Source organism: Chiloscyllium plagiosum, unplaced genomic scaffold, assembly GCF_037043375.1.
Source record: "Chiloscyllium plagiosum isolate Xiang-an unplaced genomic scaffold, Cpla_swu_hap1 HiC_scaffold_53X, whole genome shotgun sequence".
Taxonomy (NCBI): Eukaryota; Metazoa; Chordata; class Chondrichthyes; order Orectolobiformes; family Hemiscylliidae; genus Chiloscyllium; species Chiloscyllium plagiosum.
The window spans coordinates 9,668,989-9,687,149 of NW_028270191.1; the positions used below are offsets into that span (position 1 = coordinate 9,668,989).

An 18,161-nucleotide genomic window follows, 5' to 3' on the forward strand; every position below is an offset into this window, starting at 1 on the left:
GGCCCTGTCACCTGTCACTGTGTTCCCTGTCACCTGTCACTGTGGGCCCTGTCACCTGTCACCAGGGGCCCTGACACCTGTCGCCATCGGCCTTGTCACCATAGGCCCTGTCACCTGTCACCATGGGCCCTGTCACCTGTCACTGAGGGCCCTGTCACCTGTTAACATGAGACCTGACACTTGTCACCGTGAGCTCTGTCACTGCGGGCCGTCACACCTGTCACCGTGAGCCCTGACAACTGTCACCATGGGCCCTGTCACCTGTTACCGTGGGCCCTGACACCTGTCACCGTGGGCCCTGTGACATATCACCATGGGCCCTGACACCTGTCATTGTGGGCCCTGTCACCTGTCACTGTGGACCCTGTCACCTGTCACTGTGGGTCCTGTCACCTGTCACCGTGGGCCCTGTCACCTGTTACTGTGGGCCCTGACCTTATCACCATGGGCGCTGTCACTGTTGGCCCTGTGGCATGTCACCATGGGCCCTGTCACCTGTCACTGTGGGCCCTGTCACCATGGGCCCTGTCACCTGTCACTGTGGGCCCTGTCACTGTGGGCCTTGTCACCTGTCACCATGGGCCCTGTCACTGTGGGCCCTGTCACCTGTCACTGTGGGCCCTGTCACCTGTCACCATGGGCACTGTCACCTGTCACCGTGGGCCCTGCCGCCTGTCACCATGGGCCCTGTGACATGTCACCATGGGCCCTGTCACCTGTTACCATGGGCCCTGTCACCTGTCACCATGGGCCCTGTCACCTGTCACCGTGGGCCCTGACACCTGTTACTGTGGGCCCTGTCACTGTGGGCCCTGTCACCTGTCACTGTGGGCCCTGTCATCTGTCACCATGGGCCCTGACACCTGTCACCATGAGCCCTGACACCTATCACTGTGGGCCCTGTCACTGTGGGCCCTGTCACCTGTCACTGTGGGCACTGACACCTGTCACCATGGGCCCTGTCACCATGGGCCCTGACACCTGTCATTGTAGGCCCTGTCACCTGTCACTGTGGGCCCTGTCACTGTGGGCCCTGTCACCTGTCACTGTGGGCCCTGTCACCTATCACCATGGGCCCTGACACCTGTCACTGTGGGCCCTGTCACCTGTCACTGTGGGCCCTGTCACCTGTCACCATGGGCCCTGACACCTGTTACTGTGGGCCCTGTTACTGTGGGCCCTGTCACCTGTCACCATGGGCCCTGTCACCTGTCACCATGGGCCCTGACATCTGTCACTGTGGGCCCTGTCACCTGTCACTGTGGGCCCTGTCACTGTGGGCCCTGACACCTATCTCCGTGGGCCCTGTCACCTGTCACTGTGGGCCCTGTCACCTATCACTGTGGGCCCTGACACCTGTCACTGTGGGCACTGACACCTGTCACTGTGGGCCCTGTCACCTGTCACCATGGGCCCTGTCACCATGGGCCCTGACACCTTTTATTGTAGGCCCTGTCACCTGTCACTGTGGGCCCTGTCACTGTGGGCCCTGTCACCTGTCACTGTGGGCCCTGTCACCTATCACCATGGGCCCTGACACCTGTCACTGTGGGCCCTGTCACCTGTCACTGTGGGCCCTGTCACCTGTCACCATGGGCCCTGACACCTGTTACTGTGGGCCCTGTTACTGTGGGCCCTGTCACCTGTCACCATGGGCCCTGTCACCTGTCACCATGGGCCCTGACATCTGTCACTGTGGGCCCTGTCACCTGTCACTGTGGGCCCTGTCACTGTGGGCCCTGACACCTATCTCCGTGGGCCCTGACACCTGTCACTGTGGGCCCTGTCACTGTGAATCCTGTCACCTGTCACCATGGACCCTGTCACCGTGGGCCCTGTCACCTGTCACTGTGGGCCCTGTCACCTGTCACTGTGGGCCCTGACACCTGTTACTGTGGGCCCTGTCACTGTGGGCCCTGTCACCTGTCACTGTGGGCCCTGTCACCTGTCAGCATGGGCCCTGTCACCTGTCACTGAGGGCCCTGTCACCTGTCACCATGAGCCCTGACACCTGTCACTGTGAGCTCTGTCACTGGGGGCCCTCACACCTGTCACCATGGGCCCTGTCACCTGTCACCATGGGCCCTGACACCTGTCACTGTGGGCCCTGACACCTGTCACTGTGGGCCCTGTCAATGTGGGCCCTGTCACTGTGGATCCTGTCACCTGTCACCATGGGCCCTGTCACCGTGGGCCCTGGCACCTGTCACTGTGGGCCCTGTTACTGTGAATCCTGTCACCTGTCACCATGGGCCCTGTCACCGTGGGCCCTGGCACCTGTCACTGTGGGTCCTGTCACTGTGGGCCCTGGCACCTGTCACTGTGTGCCCTGTCACCTGTCACTGTGGGCCCTGACACCTGTTACTGTGGGCCCTGTCACTGTGGGCCCTGTCACCTGTCACTGTGCGCCCTGTCACCTGTCACCATGGGCCCTGTCACCTGTCACTGTGGGCCCTGTCACCTGTCACCATGGGCCCTGACACCTGTCACCATCGGCCTTGTCACCATAGGCCCTGTCACCTGTCACCATGAGCCCTGACACCTGTCACCGTGGGCCCTGTGACATATCACCATGGGCCCTGACACCTGTCACTGTAGGCCCTGTCACCTGTTACTGTGGACCCTGTCACCTGTCACTGTGGGTCCTGTCACCTGTCACCGTGGGCCCTGTCACCTGTCACTGTGGGCCCTGAGCCCTATCGCCCATGGGCCCTGTCACTGTGGGCCCTGTGGCATGTCACCATGGGCCCTGTCACCTGTCACTGTGGGCCTTGTCACCTGTCACCATGGGCCCTGTCACTGTGGGCCCTGTCACCTGTCACTGTGGGCCCTGTCACCTGTCTCCATGGGCCCTGTCACCTGTCACCGTGGGCCCTGCCACCTGTCACCATGCGCCCTGTGACATGTCACCATGGGCCCTGTCACCTGTCACCATGGGCCCTGTCACCTGTCACTGTGGGCCCTGTCACCTGTCACCATAGGCCCTGTCACCTGTCACTGTGGGCCCTGACACCTGTCACTGTGGGCCCTGTCACCTGTCACTGTGGGCGCTGTCACCTGTCACCGTGGGCCCTGTCACTGTGGGCCCTGACACCTGTCACTGTGGGCCCTGTCCCTGTGGACCCTGACACCTGTCACGGTGGGCCCTGACACCTGTCACCGTGGGCCCTGTCACTGTGGGCCCTGCCACCTGCCACTGTGGGCCCTGTCACTGTGGGCCCTGACACCTGTCACTGTGGGCCCTGACACCTGTCACTGTGGGCCCTGTCACCTGTCACCATGGGCCCTGTCACCAAGGGCCCTGACACCTGTCACTGTCGGCTCTGTCACCTGTCACTGTGGGCCCTGTCACTTTGGGCCCTGACACCTGTCACTGTGGGCCCTGTCACTGTGGGCCCTGACACCTATCACTGTTTGCCCTGTCACCTGTCACTGTGGGCCCTGTCACCTATCACCATGGGCCCTGACCCCGGTCACTGTGGGCCCTGTCACCTGTCACTGTGGGCCCTGTCACCTGTCACTGTGGGCTCTGTCACCTATCACCATGGGCCCTGACACCTATCATTGTGGGCCCTGACACCTGTCACTGTGGGCTCTGTCACCTGTCACTGTGGGCCCTGTCACCTGTCACTGTGGACCCTGACACCTGTCACTGTGGGCTCTGACACCTGACACTGTGGGCTCTGTCACCTGTCACTGTGGGCCCTGTCACTGTGGGCTCTGTCACCTGTCACTGTGGGCCCTGTCACCTGTCATCATGGGCCCTGTCACCTGTCACCATGAGCCCTGACACCTGTCACTGTGAGCTCTGTCACTGGGGGCCCTCACACCTGTCACCATGGGCCCTGTCACCTGTCACCATGGGCCCTGACACCTGTCACTGTGGGCCCTGACACCTGTCACTGTGGGCCCTGTCAATGTGGGCCCTGTCACTGTGGATCCTGTCACCTGTCACCATGGGCCCTGTCACCGTGGGCCCTGGCACCTGTCACTGTGGGCCCTGTTACTGTGAATCCTGTCACCTGTCACCATGGGCCCTGTCACCGTGGGCCCTGTCACCTGTCACTGGGGGTCTGTCACCTGTCACTGTGGGCCCTGTCACCTGTCACTGTGGACCCTGACACCTGTCACTGTGGGCTCTGACACCTGACACTGTGGGCTCTGTCACCTGTCACTGTGGGCCCTGTCACCTGTCATCATGGGCCCTGTCACCTGTCACTGTGGGCCCTGTCACCTGTCATCATGGGCCCTGACACCTGTCACCATGGGCCCTGTCACCTGTCACCATGGGCCCTGACACCTGTCACCGTGGGCCCTGACACCTGTCACTGTGGGCCCTGTCACTGTGGGCCCTGTCACCTGTCACTGTGGGCCCTGTCACTGTGGGCCCTGTCACCTGTCACTGTGGGCCCTGTCACTGTGGGCCCTGTCACCATGGGTCCTGTCACCTGTCACTGTGGGCCCTGTCACCTATCACCGTGGGCCCTGTCACCTGTCACTGTGGGCCCTGTCACCAGTCACCTCGGGCCCTGACACCTGTCACTGTGGGCCCTGTCACCTGTCACTGTGGGCCCTGTCACCTATCACCGTGGGCCCTGACACCTGTCACTGTGGGCCCTGTCACCAGTCACCTTGGGCCCTGCCACCTGCCACCGTGGGCCCTGACACCTGTCACTGTGGGCCCTGTGACCTGTCACTGTGGGCCCTGACACCTGTCACTGTGGGCCCTGTCACCTGTCACTGTGGGCCCTGTCACCGTGGACCCTGACACCTGTCACTGTGGGCCCTGTCACCTGTCACTGTGGGCCCTGTCACCATGGGCCCTGTCACCTGTCACTGTGGGCCCTGTGACCTATCATCCTGGGCCCTGACACCTGTCACCATGGGCCCTGTCACCTGTCACTGTGGGACCTGTCACTGTGGGCCCTGACACCTGTCACCGTGGGCCCTGTCACCTGTCACCATTGGCCCTGTCAGCTGTCACTGTGGGCCCTGTCACCGTGGACCCTGACACCTGTCACTGTGGGCCCTGTCACCGTGGGCCCTGTCACCTATCACCATGTGCCCTGACAGCTGTCACTGTGGGCCCTGTCACCTGTCACCGTGGGCCCTGTCACCTGTCACCGTGGGCCCTGTCACCTGTCACTGTGGGCATTGTCACCATAGGCCCTGACACCTGTCACTGTGGGCCATGACACCTGTCACTGTGTGCCCTGTCACCATAGGTCCTGACACCTGTCACTGTGGGCCCTGACACCTGTCACCATAGGCCCTGACACCTGTCACTTTGGGCCCTGTCACCATAGGCCCTGACACCTGTCACTGTGGGCCCTGACACCTGTCACTGTGGCCCCTGACACCTGTCACCATGGGCCCTGTCACCTGTCACCATGGGCCCTGACACCTGTCACTGTGGGCCCTGTCACCATAGGCCCTGTCACCATAGGCCCTGACACCTGTCACTGTGGGCCCTGACACCTGTCACTGTGGGCCCTATCACCATAGGCCCTGACACCTGTCACTGTGCGCCCTGTCACCATAGGCCCTGACACCTGTCACTGTGGGCCCTGACACCATGGGCCCTGACACCTGTCACTGTGGGCCCTGTCACCATAGGCCCTGACACCTGTCACTGTGGGCCCTGACACCATGAGTCCTGACACCTGTCACTGTGGGCCCTATCACCATAGGCCCTGACACCTGTCACTGTGCGCCCTGTCACCATAGGCCCTGACACCTGTCACTGTGCGCCCTGACACCATAGGCCCTGACACCTGTCACTGTGGGCCCTGTCACCTGTCACTGTGGGCCCTGTCACCTGTCACCATGGGCCCTGACACCTGTCACTGTGGGCCCTGTCACCTGTCACTGTGTGCCCTGTCACTGTGGGCCCTGACACCTGTCACTGTGGGCCCTGTCACCGTGGGCCCTGTCACCTATCACCATGTGCCCTGACAGCTGTCACTGTGGGCCCTGTCACCTGTCACCGTGGGCCCTGTCACCTGTCACTGTGGGCCCTGTCACCATAGGCCCTGACACCTGTCACTGTGGGCCCTGACCCCTGTCACTGTGTGCCCTGTCACCATAGGTCCTGACACCTGTCACTGTGGGCCCTGACACCTGTCACCATAGGCCCTGACACCTGTCACTGTGGGCCCTGACACCTGTCACCATGGGCCCTGTCACCATAGGCCCTGACACCTGTCACTGTGGGCCCTGACACCTGTCACCATAGGCCCTGACACCTGTCACTTTGGGTCCTGTCGCCATAGGCCCTGACATCTGTCACCATAGGCCCTGACACCTGTCACTGTGGGCCCTGTCACCATGGGCCCTGATGCCTGTCACTGTGGGCCCTGTCACCATGGGCCCTGACACCTGTCACTGTGGGCCCTGACACCTGTCACTGTGGGCCCTGTCACCATGGGCCCTGACACCTGTCACCATGGTCCCTGACACCTGTCACTGTGGGCCCTGTCACCATGGGCCCTGACACCTGTCACTGTGGGCCCTGACGTCTATTCCACTGGGTCCAGCTGTGCATCTCCTTTGAACTTTCACTGATGTGTAAAAGATTCAGTCCGGAAAGTATTTGTGCATCTTAATTGGAGACCTCAAAGAGTCTGAAATATTCTGTTACTGAAGCTATGATGGTGAATGTTGAATTGTAAGACCTGCCCCGATGTCTTGTCTTCTGTTTCAGATGAGGTGCGAGTACTTGTCGTTGGAGGTTATGGAGAGATGGATCATCAGTATGTATTACCCAGCAACTCTTACCATTTACAGCACTATGGCCTCAGGCTCACTCTACTCATACAGTCACAGAGGTCTACAGCACAGAAGATGGCTCTTTGGCCCATCAAGTCTGCACTACTACTTATCGTTTCTAATCCCATTTTCCAGCCCTTGGCCCATAGCCTTGTATACATTAACACTGTATCGGCACATGGCTCAGTGATAAGCACTGCTGCCTCACAGCGCCAGGGAACTGGGTTCGATTCCACTCTCGAGTGACTGTGTGGAGTTTCGACATTCTCCCTGTGTCTGTGTGGGTGTGCTCTGGTTTCCTCCCACAATCCAGCGATGTGCAGGTTAGGGTGGATTGGCCATGCTAAATTGTCCCATAGTGCCCAGGGATGTGCAGGTTAGGGTGGATTGGCAATGTTAAATTGTCCCATAGTGCCCAGGGATGTGCAGGTTAGGGTGGGATCGGTCATGATAAATTGTTCCATAGTGTCTAGGGATGTGCAGGTTAGGGTGGATTGGCCATGCTAAATTGTCCCATAGTGTCCAGGCATGTGCAGGTTAGGGTGGATTGGCCATGCTAAATTGTCCCATGGTGTCCAGGGATGTGCAGGTTAGGGTGGATTGGCCATGCTAAATTGTCCCATTGTGCCCATGGATGTGCAGGTTAGGGTGGATTGGCCATGCTAAATTGTCCCATAGTGTCCAGGGATGTGCAGGTTAGGGTGGATTGGCCATGCTAAATTGTCCCATAGTGTCCAGGGATGTGCAGGTTAGGGTGGATTGGCCATGCTAAATTGTCCCATAGTGTCCAGGGATGTGCAGGTTAGGGTGGATTGGCCATGCTAAATTGTCCCATAGTGCCCAGGGATGTACAGGTTAGGGTGGATTGGCCGTGCTAAATTGTCCCATAGTGTCCAGGGATATGCAGGTTAGGCTGGATTGGCCATGCTAAATTGTCCCATAGTGCCCAGGGATGTGCTGGTTAGGGTGGATTGGCCATGCTAAATTGTCCCATAGTGCCCAGGGATGTGCTGGTTAGGGTGGATTGGCCGTGCTAAATTGTCCCATAGTGCCCAGGCATGTGCAGGCTAGGTGGATTGGCCGTGCTAAATTGTCCCATAGTGCCCAGGGATGTGTAGGTTAGGGTGGATTGGCCGTGCTAAATTGTCCCATAGTGCCCAGGGATGTGCAGGCTAGGTGGATTGGCTGTGCTAAATTGTCCCATAGTGCCCAGGGATGTGCAGGTTAGGGTGGATTGGCCATGCTAAATTGTCCCATAGTGCCCAGGGATGTGCAGGTTAGGTGGATTGGCCGTGCTAAATTGTCCCATAGTGCCCAGGGATGTGTAGGTTAGGGTGGATTGGCCGTGCTAAATTGTCCCATAGTGCCCAGGGATGTGCTGGTTAGGGTGGATTGGCCATACTAAATTGTCCCATAGTGCCGAGGGATTTACAGTTTAGGGTGGATTGGCCATGCTAAATTGTGTCATAGTGTCGAGGGATGTAAAGGCTAGGGTGGATTGGCCGTGCTAAATTGTCCCATAGTGCCCAGGGATGTGCAGGTTAGGGTGGATTGACCGTGCTAAATTGTCCCATAGTGCCCAGGGATGTGCAGGTTAGGGTGGATTGGCCATGCTGAATTGTCCCATAGTGCCCAGGGATGTGTAGGTTAGGGTGGATTGGCCGTGCTAAATTGTCCCATAGTGCCCAGGGATGTGCAGGTGAGGGTGGATTGGCCATGCTAAATTGTCCCATAGTGCCCAGGGATGTGTAGGTTAGGGTGGATTGGCCGTGCTAAATTGTCCCATAGTGCCCAGGGATGTGTAGGTTAGGGTGGATTGGCCGTGCTAAATTGTCCCATAGTGCCCAGGGATGTGCAGGTGAGGGTGGATTGGCCATGCTAAATTGTCCCATAGTGTCCAGAGATGTGCGGTTAGGGTGGATTGGCCATGCTAAATTGTCCCATAGTGTCCAGGGATGTGCAGGTTAGGGTGGATTGGCCATGCTAAATTGTGCCATCGTGTCCAGGGATATGCAGGTTAAGGTGGATTGGCCATGCTAAATTGTCCCATAGTGCCCAGGGATGTGCAGATTCGGGTGGATTGGCCATGCTAAATTGTCCCATAGTGCCCCACGGATGTGCAGGTTCGGGTGGATTGGCCATGCTAAATTGTGCCATAGTGCCCAGGGATGTGCAGGTTAGGGTGGATTGGCCATGCTAAATGTCCCATAGTGCCCAGGAATGTACAGGTTAGGGTGGATTGGCTATGCTAAATTGTCCCATAGTGTCCAGGGATGTTCAGGTTAGGGTGGATTGGCCATGCTAAATTGCCCCATAGTGTCCAGGGATGTGCAGGTTAGGGTGGATTGGCCATGCTAAATTGTCCCATAGTATCCAGGGTTGTGCTGGTTAGGGTGGATTGGCCGTGCTAAATTGTCCCATAGTATCCAGGGTTGTGCTGGTTAGGGTGGATTGGCCGTGCTAAATTGTCCCATAGTGCCCAGGGATGTGTAGGTTAGGGTGGATTGGCCGTGCTAAATTGTCCCATAGTGCCCAGGGATGTGTAGGTTAGGGTGGATTGGCCGTGCTAAATTGTCCCATAGCGCCCAGGGATGTGCAGGTGAGGGTGGATTGGCCATGCTAAATTGTCCCATAGTGTCCAGAGATGTGCGGTTAGGGTGGATTGGCCATGCTAAATTGTCCCATAGTGTCCAGGGATGTGCAGGTTAGGGTGGATTGGCCATGCTAAATTGTGCCATAGTGTCCAGGGATATGCAGGTTAAGGTAGATTGGCCATGCTAAATTGTCCCATAGTGCCCAGGGATGTGCAGATTCGGGTGGATTGGCCATGCTAAATTGTCCCATAGTGCCCCACGGATGTGCAGGTTAGGGTGGATTGGCCATGCTAAATTGTGCCATAGTGCCCAGGGATGTGCAGGTTAGGGTGGATTGGCCATGCTAAATGTCCCATAGTGCCCAGGAATGTACAGGTTAGGGTGGATTGGCTATGCTAAATTGTCCCATAGTGTCCAGGGATGTTCAGGTTAGGGTGGATTGGCCATGCTAAATTGCCCCATAGTGTCCAGGGATGTGCAGGTTAGGGTGGATTGGCCATGCTAAATTGTCCCATAGTATCCAGGGTTGTGCTGGTTAGGGTGGATTGGCCATGCTAAATTGTCCCATCGTGTCCAGGGATGTGCAGGTTAGGGTGGATTGGCCATGCTAAATTGTCCCATAGTGCCCAGGGATGTGCAGGTTAGGGTGGATTGGCTATGCAAAATTGTCCCATAGTGCCCAGGGATGTGCAGGTTAGGGTGGATTGGCCATGCTAAATTGTCCCATAGTGCCCAGGGATGTGCAGGTTAGGGTGGATTGGCCATGCTAGATTGTCCCATAGTGTCCAGGGATGTGTAGGTTCGGATGGATTGGGCATGCTAAATTGTCCCATCGTGCCCAGGGTTGTGCTGGTTAGGGTGGATTGGCCATGCTAAATTGTCCTATAATGCCCAGGGATGTGCAGGTTTGGGTGGATTGGCCATGCTCAATTGTCCCATAGTGGCCATGGATGTGCAGGTTAGGGTGGATTGGCCGTGCTAAATTGTCCCATAGTGCCCAGGGATGTGCAGGTTAGGATGGATTGGCCGTGCTAAATTGTCCCATAGTGCCCAGGGATGTGCAGGTTAGGATGGATTGGCCGTGCTAAATTTTCCCATAGTGCCCAGGGATGTGTAGGTTAGGATGGATTGGCCATACTAAATTGTCCCATAGTGCCCAGGGATGTGCAGGTTAGGGTGGATTGGCCATGCTAAATTGTCCCATCGTGCCCAGGGTTGTGCTGGTTGGGGTGGATTGGTCATGCTAAATTGTCCCATAGTGCCCAGGGATGTGCAGGTTAGGGTGGATTGGCCATGCTTGATTGTCCCATAGTGTCCAGGGATGTGTAGGTTAGGATGGATTGGCCATGCTAAATTGTCCCATAGTGCCCAGGGATGTGCAGGTTAGGGTGGATTGGCCATGCTAAATTGTCCCATTGTGCCCAGGGATGTGCAGGTTAGGGTGGATTGGCCATGCTTAATTGTCCCATAGTGTCTTGGGATGTGCAGGTTAGGGTGGATTGGCCATGCTAAATTGTCCCATAGTGCCTAGGGATGTGCAGGTTAGGGTGGATTGGCCATGCTAAATTGTCCCATAGTGCCTAGGGATGTGAAGGTTAGGGTGGATTGGCCGTGCTAAATTGTCCCATAGTGCCCAGGGATGTGCAGGTTAGGGTGGATTGGCCATGCTAAATTGTCCCATAGTGCCTAGGGATGTGAAGGTTAGGGTGGATTGGCCGTGCTAAATTGTCCCATAGTGCCCAGGGATGTGCAGGTTAAGGTGGATTGGCCGTGCTAAATTGTCCCATAGTGTCCAGGGATGTGCAGGTTAGGGTGGATTGGCCGTGCTAAATTGTCCCATAGTGCCCAGGGATGTGCAGGTTAGGGTGGATTGGCCGTGCTTAATTGTCCCATAGTGTCTTGGGATGTGCAGGTTAGGGTGGATTGGCCATGCTAAATTGTCCCATAGTGCCCAGGGATGTGCAGCTTAGGGTGGATTGGCCATGCTAAATTGTCCCATAGTGCCCAGGGATGTGAAGGTTAGGGTGGATTGGCCGTGCTAAATTGTCCCATAGTGCCCAGGGATGTGCAGGTTAAGGTGGATTGGCCGTGCTAAATTGTCCCATAGTGTCCAGGGATGTGCAGGTTAGGGTGGATTGGCCGTGCTAAATTGTCCCATAGTGCCCAGGGATGTGCAGGTTAGGGTGGATTGGCCATGCTAAATTGTCCCATAGTGCCCAGGGATGTGCAGGTTAGGTTGGATTGGCCATGCTAAATTGTCGCATAGTGCCCAGGGATGTGCAGGTTAGGGTGGATTGGCCGTGCTAAATTGTCCCATAGTGCCCAGGGATGTGCAGGTTAGGGTGGATTGGCCGTGCTAAATTGTCCCATAGTGCCCAGGTCTGGTTCGCCATCACCAAATGTCCTGTAAGATGTGTGGTTCCTCAAATGGATTGTAAGAGATTTAAAAAGTACACAATGTCAGTCAGTGGTAGTGTCGCTGTCTCAGAGTTAGAAAGCCAGGGATCCAATCCCACGACCTCTGGAAATGTCATCATATCTCTCACGAGGTGAGTGAAATAAGTAGAAAGAACGAGTCGAGCTAAAATCAACATGAGTTCCCAGAAACTGAGGCACTATTTTGGAACGAGTGCGTGTAAGATAACTGTGTCACACAGACGGAGAATTAATTCAAAGTGACCCTTGTCATTGAACCGTGCTGTCTAGTCTGGACCATTCCTAATCAGCTCTCTCTCTCTCTCTCTCTCTCTCTTCCTGGTTCAGTGGGCTTCCTTCTGTGTCACACCAGTTTAAACTTGGACCCAGTCTGTTTAAAGCTTTGGAAGGAAGCGATGCAGTGCAGCCTGTGTATCGAGCTGTTCCGAGATGAAGTCTTGTTCCACCACAAGGTGACAGAAGAGCTCTTCAGCAGCATGAAAGGGTAATGGTGCCAGTGAGCTGGGCACAGGCATGGCACCAGGCTGCCATCGGCAAATGTTTCGTCTCCCGTCTCGCCGCTTTTTCACTCTCCCGACGGTCACTTTCCTGCTGGCTGTCTGCACCCCTCTGCTTCCCGCCTCAGCTCCGAAGTGGACGGCGCACGGAGCAGCATGTTGGGTGGGAGGTTGGCAGGGGATCAGAGCACCGCAGTCACCAGCGCTGGCCGGGGATCCCGGAAGGATCGAATCCCAGCAGTCTGGGAAAGGGCCATTCAGCCCATCGCTTCCATACACACCCTCCAGAAGAGCATCCCATCCGGACCGATCCCATCCCCGCAACGCCGCATGGCGAATCCACTGAGCCTGAATAACACACAGAAAACAGAGGGAGCTTGACTCTGTATCTAACCCCGTGATGTCCCTGTCCTGGGAGTGTTTGATGGGGGGAAAGTGTAGAGAGAGTTTTACTCTGTATCTAACCCTGTGCTGTCCCTGTCCTGGGAGTGTTTGATGCGGGACAGTGTAGAGGGAGCTTTACTCTGTATCTAACCCCGTGCTGTCCCTGTCCTGGGAGTGTTTGATGTGGGGACAGTGTAGAGAGAGCTTTACTCTGCATCTAACCCCGTACTGTCCCTGTCCTGGGAGTGTTTGATGGGGTCAGTGTAGAGGAAGCTTTACTCTGTATCTAACCCTGTGCTGTCCCTGTCCTGGGAGTGTTTGATGGGGGGACAGTGTAGAGAGAGCTTTACTCTGTATCTAACCCCGTGCTGTCCCTGTCCTGGGAGTGTTTGATGTGGGGACAGTGTAGAGGGAGCTTTACTCTGTATCTAACCCCGTGCTGTCCCTGTCCTGGGAGTGTTTGATGCGGGGACAGTGTAGAGAGAGCTTTACTCTGCATCTAACCCCGTACTGTCCCTGTCCTGGGAGTGTTTGATGGGGGACAGTGTAGAGGAAGCTTTACTCTGTATCTAACCCCGTGCTGTCCCTGTCCTGGGAGTGTTTGATGGGGGAACAGTGTAGAGAGAGCTTTACTCTGCATCTAACCCCGTACTGTCCCTGTCCTGGGAGTGTTTGATGGGGGACAGTGTAGAGGAAGCTTTACTCTGTATCTAACCCCGTGCTGTCCCTGTCCTGGGAGTGTTTGATGGGGGGACAATGCAGAGGGAGCTTTACTCTGTATCTAACCCCGTGCTGTCCCTGTCCTGGGAGTGTTTGATGGGGGGACAGTGTAGATAGAGCTTTACTCTGTATCTATCCCCGTACTGTCCCTGTCCTGGGAGTGTTTGATGGGGGACAGTGTAGAGGGAGCTTTACTCTGTATCTAACCCTGTGCTGTCCCTGTCCCTGGGAGTGTTTGATGGGGGGACAGTGTAGAGGGAGCTTTACTCTGTATCTAACCCCGTGCTGTCCCTGTCCCTGGGAGTGTTTGATGGGACAGTGTAGAGGGAGCTTTACTCTGTATCTAACCCCGTGCTGTCCCTGTCCTTGGAGTGTTTGATGGGGGGGTCAGTGTAGTGGGAGCTTTACTCTGTAGCTTACCCATGTGCTGTCCCTGTCCTGGGTGTGTTTGATGGGGGGACAGTGTAGAGAGAGCTTTATTCTGTATCTAACCCCGTACTTTCCCTGTCCTGGGTGTGTTTGATGGGGGGACAGTGTAGAGGGAGCTTTACTCTGTGTCTAACCCCGTACTTTCCCTGTCCTGGGTGTGTTTGATGGGGGGACAGTGTAGAGGGAGCTTTACTCTGTATCTAACCCCGTGCTGTCCCTGTCCTGGGAGTGTTTGATGGGGGGACAGTGTACAGGGAGCTTTACTGTGTATCTAACCCTGTGCTGTCCCTGTCCTGGGAGTGTTTGATGGGACAGTGTAGAGGGAGCTTTACTCTGTATCTAACCCCATGCTGTCCCTGTCCTGGGAGTGTTTGATGGGGAGACAGTGTAGAGGCAGCTTTACTCTGTATCTAACCCCGTGCTGTCCCTGTCCTGGGAATGTTTGATGGGGGACAGTGTAGATGGAGCTTTACTCTGTTTCTAACCCCGTGCTGTCCCTGTCCTGGGTGTGTTTGATGGGGGGACAGTGTAGAGGGAGCTTCACTCTGTATCTAACCCTGTGCTGTCCCTGTCCTGGGAGTGTTTGATGGGGACAGTGTAGAGGGAGCTTTATTCTGTATCTAACCCTGTGCTGTCCCTGTCCTGGGAGTGTTTGATGGGGGGACAGTGTAGAGAGAGCTTTACTCTGTATCTAACCCCATGCTGTGTCTGTCCTGGGAGTGTTTGATGGGGGGACAATGCAGAGGGAGCTTTACTCTGTATCTAACCCCATGCTGTCCCTGTCCTTGGAGTGTTTGATGGGGGGACAGTGTAGAGGGAGCTTTACTCTGTATCTAACCCCATGCTGTCCCTGTCCTTGGAGTGTTTGATGGGGGGACAGTGTAGAGGGAGCTTTACTCTGTATCTAACCCTGTGCTGTCCCTGTCCTGGGAGTGTTTGATGGGGGGACAGTGTAGAGAGAGCTTTACTCTGTATCTAACCCCGTGCTGTCCCTGTTCTGGGAGTGTTTGATGGGGACAGTGTAGAGAGAGCTTTACTCTGTATCCAACCCCGTGCTGTCCCTATCCTGGGAGTGTTTGATGGGGGGACAGTGTAGAGGGAGCTTTACTCTGTATCTAACCCCGTGCGGTCCCTGTCCTGGGAGTGTTTGATGGGGACAGTGTAGAGGGAGCTTTACTCTGTATCTAACCCTGTTTGATTGTTGCTGAGTACCTTTCCCTGAGCTGTGATTTCTCTCCCTTTCCTCCTGAATGGTGCTGTGGTTTAGTGATGTGATTGTGGGCTCTGATCTTTCAGATACAGTAAGCGCATTGCCGACCTTAAGGAATGTCGAGAAGAAGCAACTTCGAAAAGGTAACAAATACAATGATGCATTCTGGGAACTCAAACGTACATGCACAAAGTATAGAGTAAAGGGCAGGACGCTTCGGAGCATTGATATCCGGAGGGATCTTGGGGTACAAGCCCACAGCTCCCTGAAAGGGGCAGCACACGTGGGTAAGGTGGTAAAGAGGGCAATACAGCATGTTTACCTTCATCAGGCAGGGCACTGAGTATACAAGGTGGCAGGTCACATTACAGCTGTATAAAACATTAGTGAGGCCACATTTGGAGCATTGTGTGCAGTTCTGGTCCCCACACTATAGGAAGGATGTGGAAGTTTTGGAGAGGGTGCAGAAGGAGTTTACCAGGATGTTACCTGGATTGGAGGGTATGAGCTACCAGGAGAGATTGGATAAACTTGGATTGTTTTCACTAGAGCCTCGGAGACTGAAGGGAAAGCCTGTTCGAAGGATATAAAATTATCAGGGTCATGGATAGGGTGGGTAGTCGGAGTCTTTTTCCCAGGGTGGGAATGTCAAACCTTGGGGGAGTAGGTTTATCGTGAGAGGGGGCAAGTGTAAAGGAGATGTGTGAGGAACGTTTTTTACTCAGTGGGTGGTAGGTGTCTGCATCACGCTGCCGGGGGGAGGTGGTAAAACCCAATACAACAGCAACATCGAACAGGCATTTACACAGACACATGAACAGGCAGAGAATTGAGGGACATGGACCATGGGCAGGCAGATGGGATTAGCTTAGAATGGTATCATGGTCAGCACAGACATGGTGGGCCGAAGGGCCTGTTCCTGTGCTGTACTGTTCTGTGTTCTGTGATCCAAATCCCACACTGGGGTTGACTCTGAGACAGACATCGTGGCTGACAGAGTGGCACCATGCCCTCCTGATCTGCCAGCTTCATTGCAGCCATTGGTATACACTAGCCACCCCAGTGCCACCATTATCTCAGAGGTGGGCCAGGTTCGCATTGGCAATCTTGGAGTGACCGAGTCTCATGTGGTTTATGATCTGCGCTCTGGATTCAGTCACTTCAGGAGGTCTTACCCAAGATCCTCCCCCATGCCAACCTATGCCACTCTCCCAGTCCCCTTTGCAATGGCCCCCTCAGCCTCCATGCCAACTCATTTCACTTCAGTGCCCATGTGTCCAAACTCAGGACCCTCTCGCGCATTGGCAGAAGTGGAACTTCTGAAAAAGTGGTCGTCCATAATTTTCATCACATTAACTCTTTGCTCTTTAATTAACTCTTAAAATTAGCCATGCACGTGTCAATCCAGCTGATCTTTTGCGTCAGAAACTCGAAACAATCAGCAACTCTTTATCTTACGGAAATACTGTGTCTTCAAATAGTCATGATGTGGAGGTGCCAGTGTTGGACTGGGGTGGACAAAGTGAAAAATCACACACCACCAGGTTATAGTCCAACAGGTTTAATTGGAAGCACTAGCTTTCAGAGCGCTGCCCCTTCACCAGTTAGTGCTTCCAAATAAACCTGTTGGACTATAACCTGGTGGTGTGTGATGTTTAACTAAAAATAAGCGATGAGACATTGACCAAAGGGAAAATGGTTTCTTTCACTGTCAGTTGAGTAAAATCCAGACTTTTCTCCAGCTGAATCAACAAGAGCTCATCCAATTTTGAGATTCCAGGCTCTGAGCCAAGTCCACACAGGCACCCCCAAGTCCCTCTGCCTCAGGTCAGACGCCCCCTCAGTGGCAAGTTGGGGCTTTTCAACAGGACTTCGTTCCATCCCCTGATTATCACCTCCACCATTAAAAGACAGCCCTTCACCTCTGAGAGAGAGGACGAGAAAGTGTTTCAGAGAGAGCGAGAGAGGGGGGGGGGGGTAGTCAGCTTCAGAACTGGGGCAAAGAAGAACAGCAAACCAGAGAGGAGTGACACATTCTCAGAGGGAAACAAGGGAGAGTTAGTGCCATAGAGCCAGAGAGCAAAATATGTCTGGTCAGAGAGATAGACACACCGTCAGAGACAGATAATGTCCGAAAGGGATGACAGATATTGAGGGAGGGACAGAGACAGATAGTGACCAAGGGAGAGGGAGAGACAGTGACAAAGACAGACAGTGATTGAGAGAGAGAGAGAGAGAGAGAGAGACAGATAGTGATTGTGAGAGGAGGGGGTGAGACAAATAGTGACAGAGAAAGAGAGTGAGAACAATGGACAGTGTCAGGGAGAGATGGAGTGAGAGACTGGTAGGGAGATTGCAGAAAGAGAGGGAAACAGGGTCAGAGAGAGTGAAAGGGTGAGTGAGAGAGAGGAAGACTATAAATACTCTGCAGTATCTTTTGACTCCTTCAAATCAGAGGTTTGGAGTTGAATGCACAAGAGGGGTTTATCCACTGGATGAAATGCTCTCATGCATATGAACACTTACAATGCTGGTCACTTTATTAGATTAGATTAGATTAGATTAGATTACAGTGTGGAAACAGGCCCTTCGGCCCAACAAGTCCACACCGACCCGCCGAAGCGCAACCCACCCATACCCCTACATTTACCCCTTACCTAACACTACAGGCAATTTAGCACGGCCAATTCACCTAACCTGCACATCTTTGGACTGTGGGAGGAAACCGGAGCACCCGGAGGAAACCCACGCAGACACGGGGAGAATGTGCAAACTCCACACAGTCAGTCGCCTGAGTCGGGAATTGAACCCGGGTCTCTGGCGCTGCGAGGCAGCAGTGCTAACCACCGTGCCGCCCACTAATTGTTCACCTACGTTTGAAGGACAGAGCCCTATGATCAATCAGAGCATTAAAATGGTTGGGAGATGGGGGGAGGCGCACGGGTGGCTCAGTGGTTAGCACTGCTGCCTCACAGCCCCAGGGTCCCGGGTTCGATTCCAGCCTCAGGTGACTGTCTGTGTGGAGTTTGCACATTCTCTCTGTGTGGGTTTCCTCCCACAGTCCAAAGATATGCAGCTTAGGTGAAATGGCCGTGCAAAGTTGTCCCACAGTTCAACGTTTGT

At 55.2% G+C, this 18,161-nt stretch overlaps 1 protein-coding gene across 1 annotated transcript in view; it reads left to right on the plus strand.

The window, feature by feature from the left end:
* Nucleotides 1-18,161, plus strand: part of LOC122546558 (nck-associated protein 1-like) — a 234,902-nt gene that overhangs the window by 56,490 nt on the left and 160,251 nt on the right. The window contains exons 8-10 of the mRNA XM_087985609.1: nucleotides 6,704-6,752; nucleotides 12,126-12,282; nucleotides 15,125-15,181. Of these exons, the coding sequence (XP_087841735.1) occupies nucleotides 6,704-6,752; nucleotides 12,126-12,282; nucleotides 15,125-15,181 (263 nt within the window). The remainder of the gene's footprint in view (nucleotides 1-6,703; nucleotides 6,753-12,125; nucleotides 12,283-15,124; nucleotides 15,182-18,161) is intronic.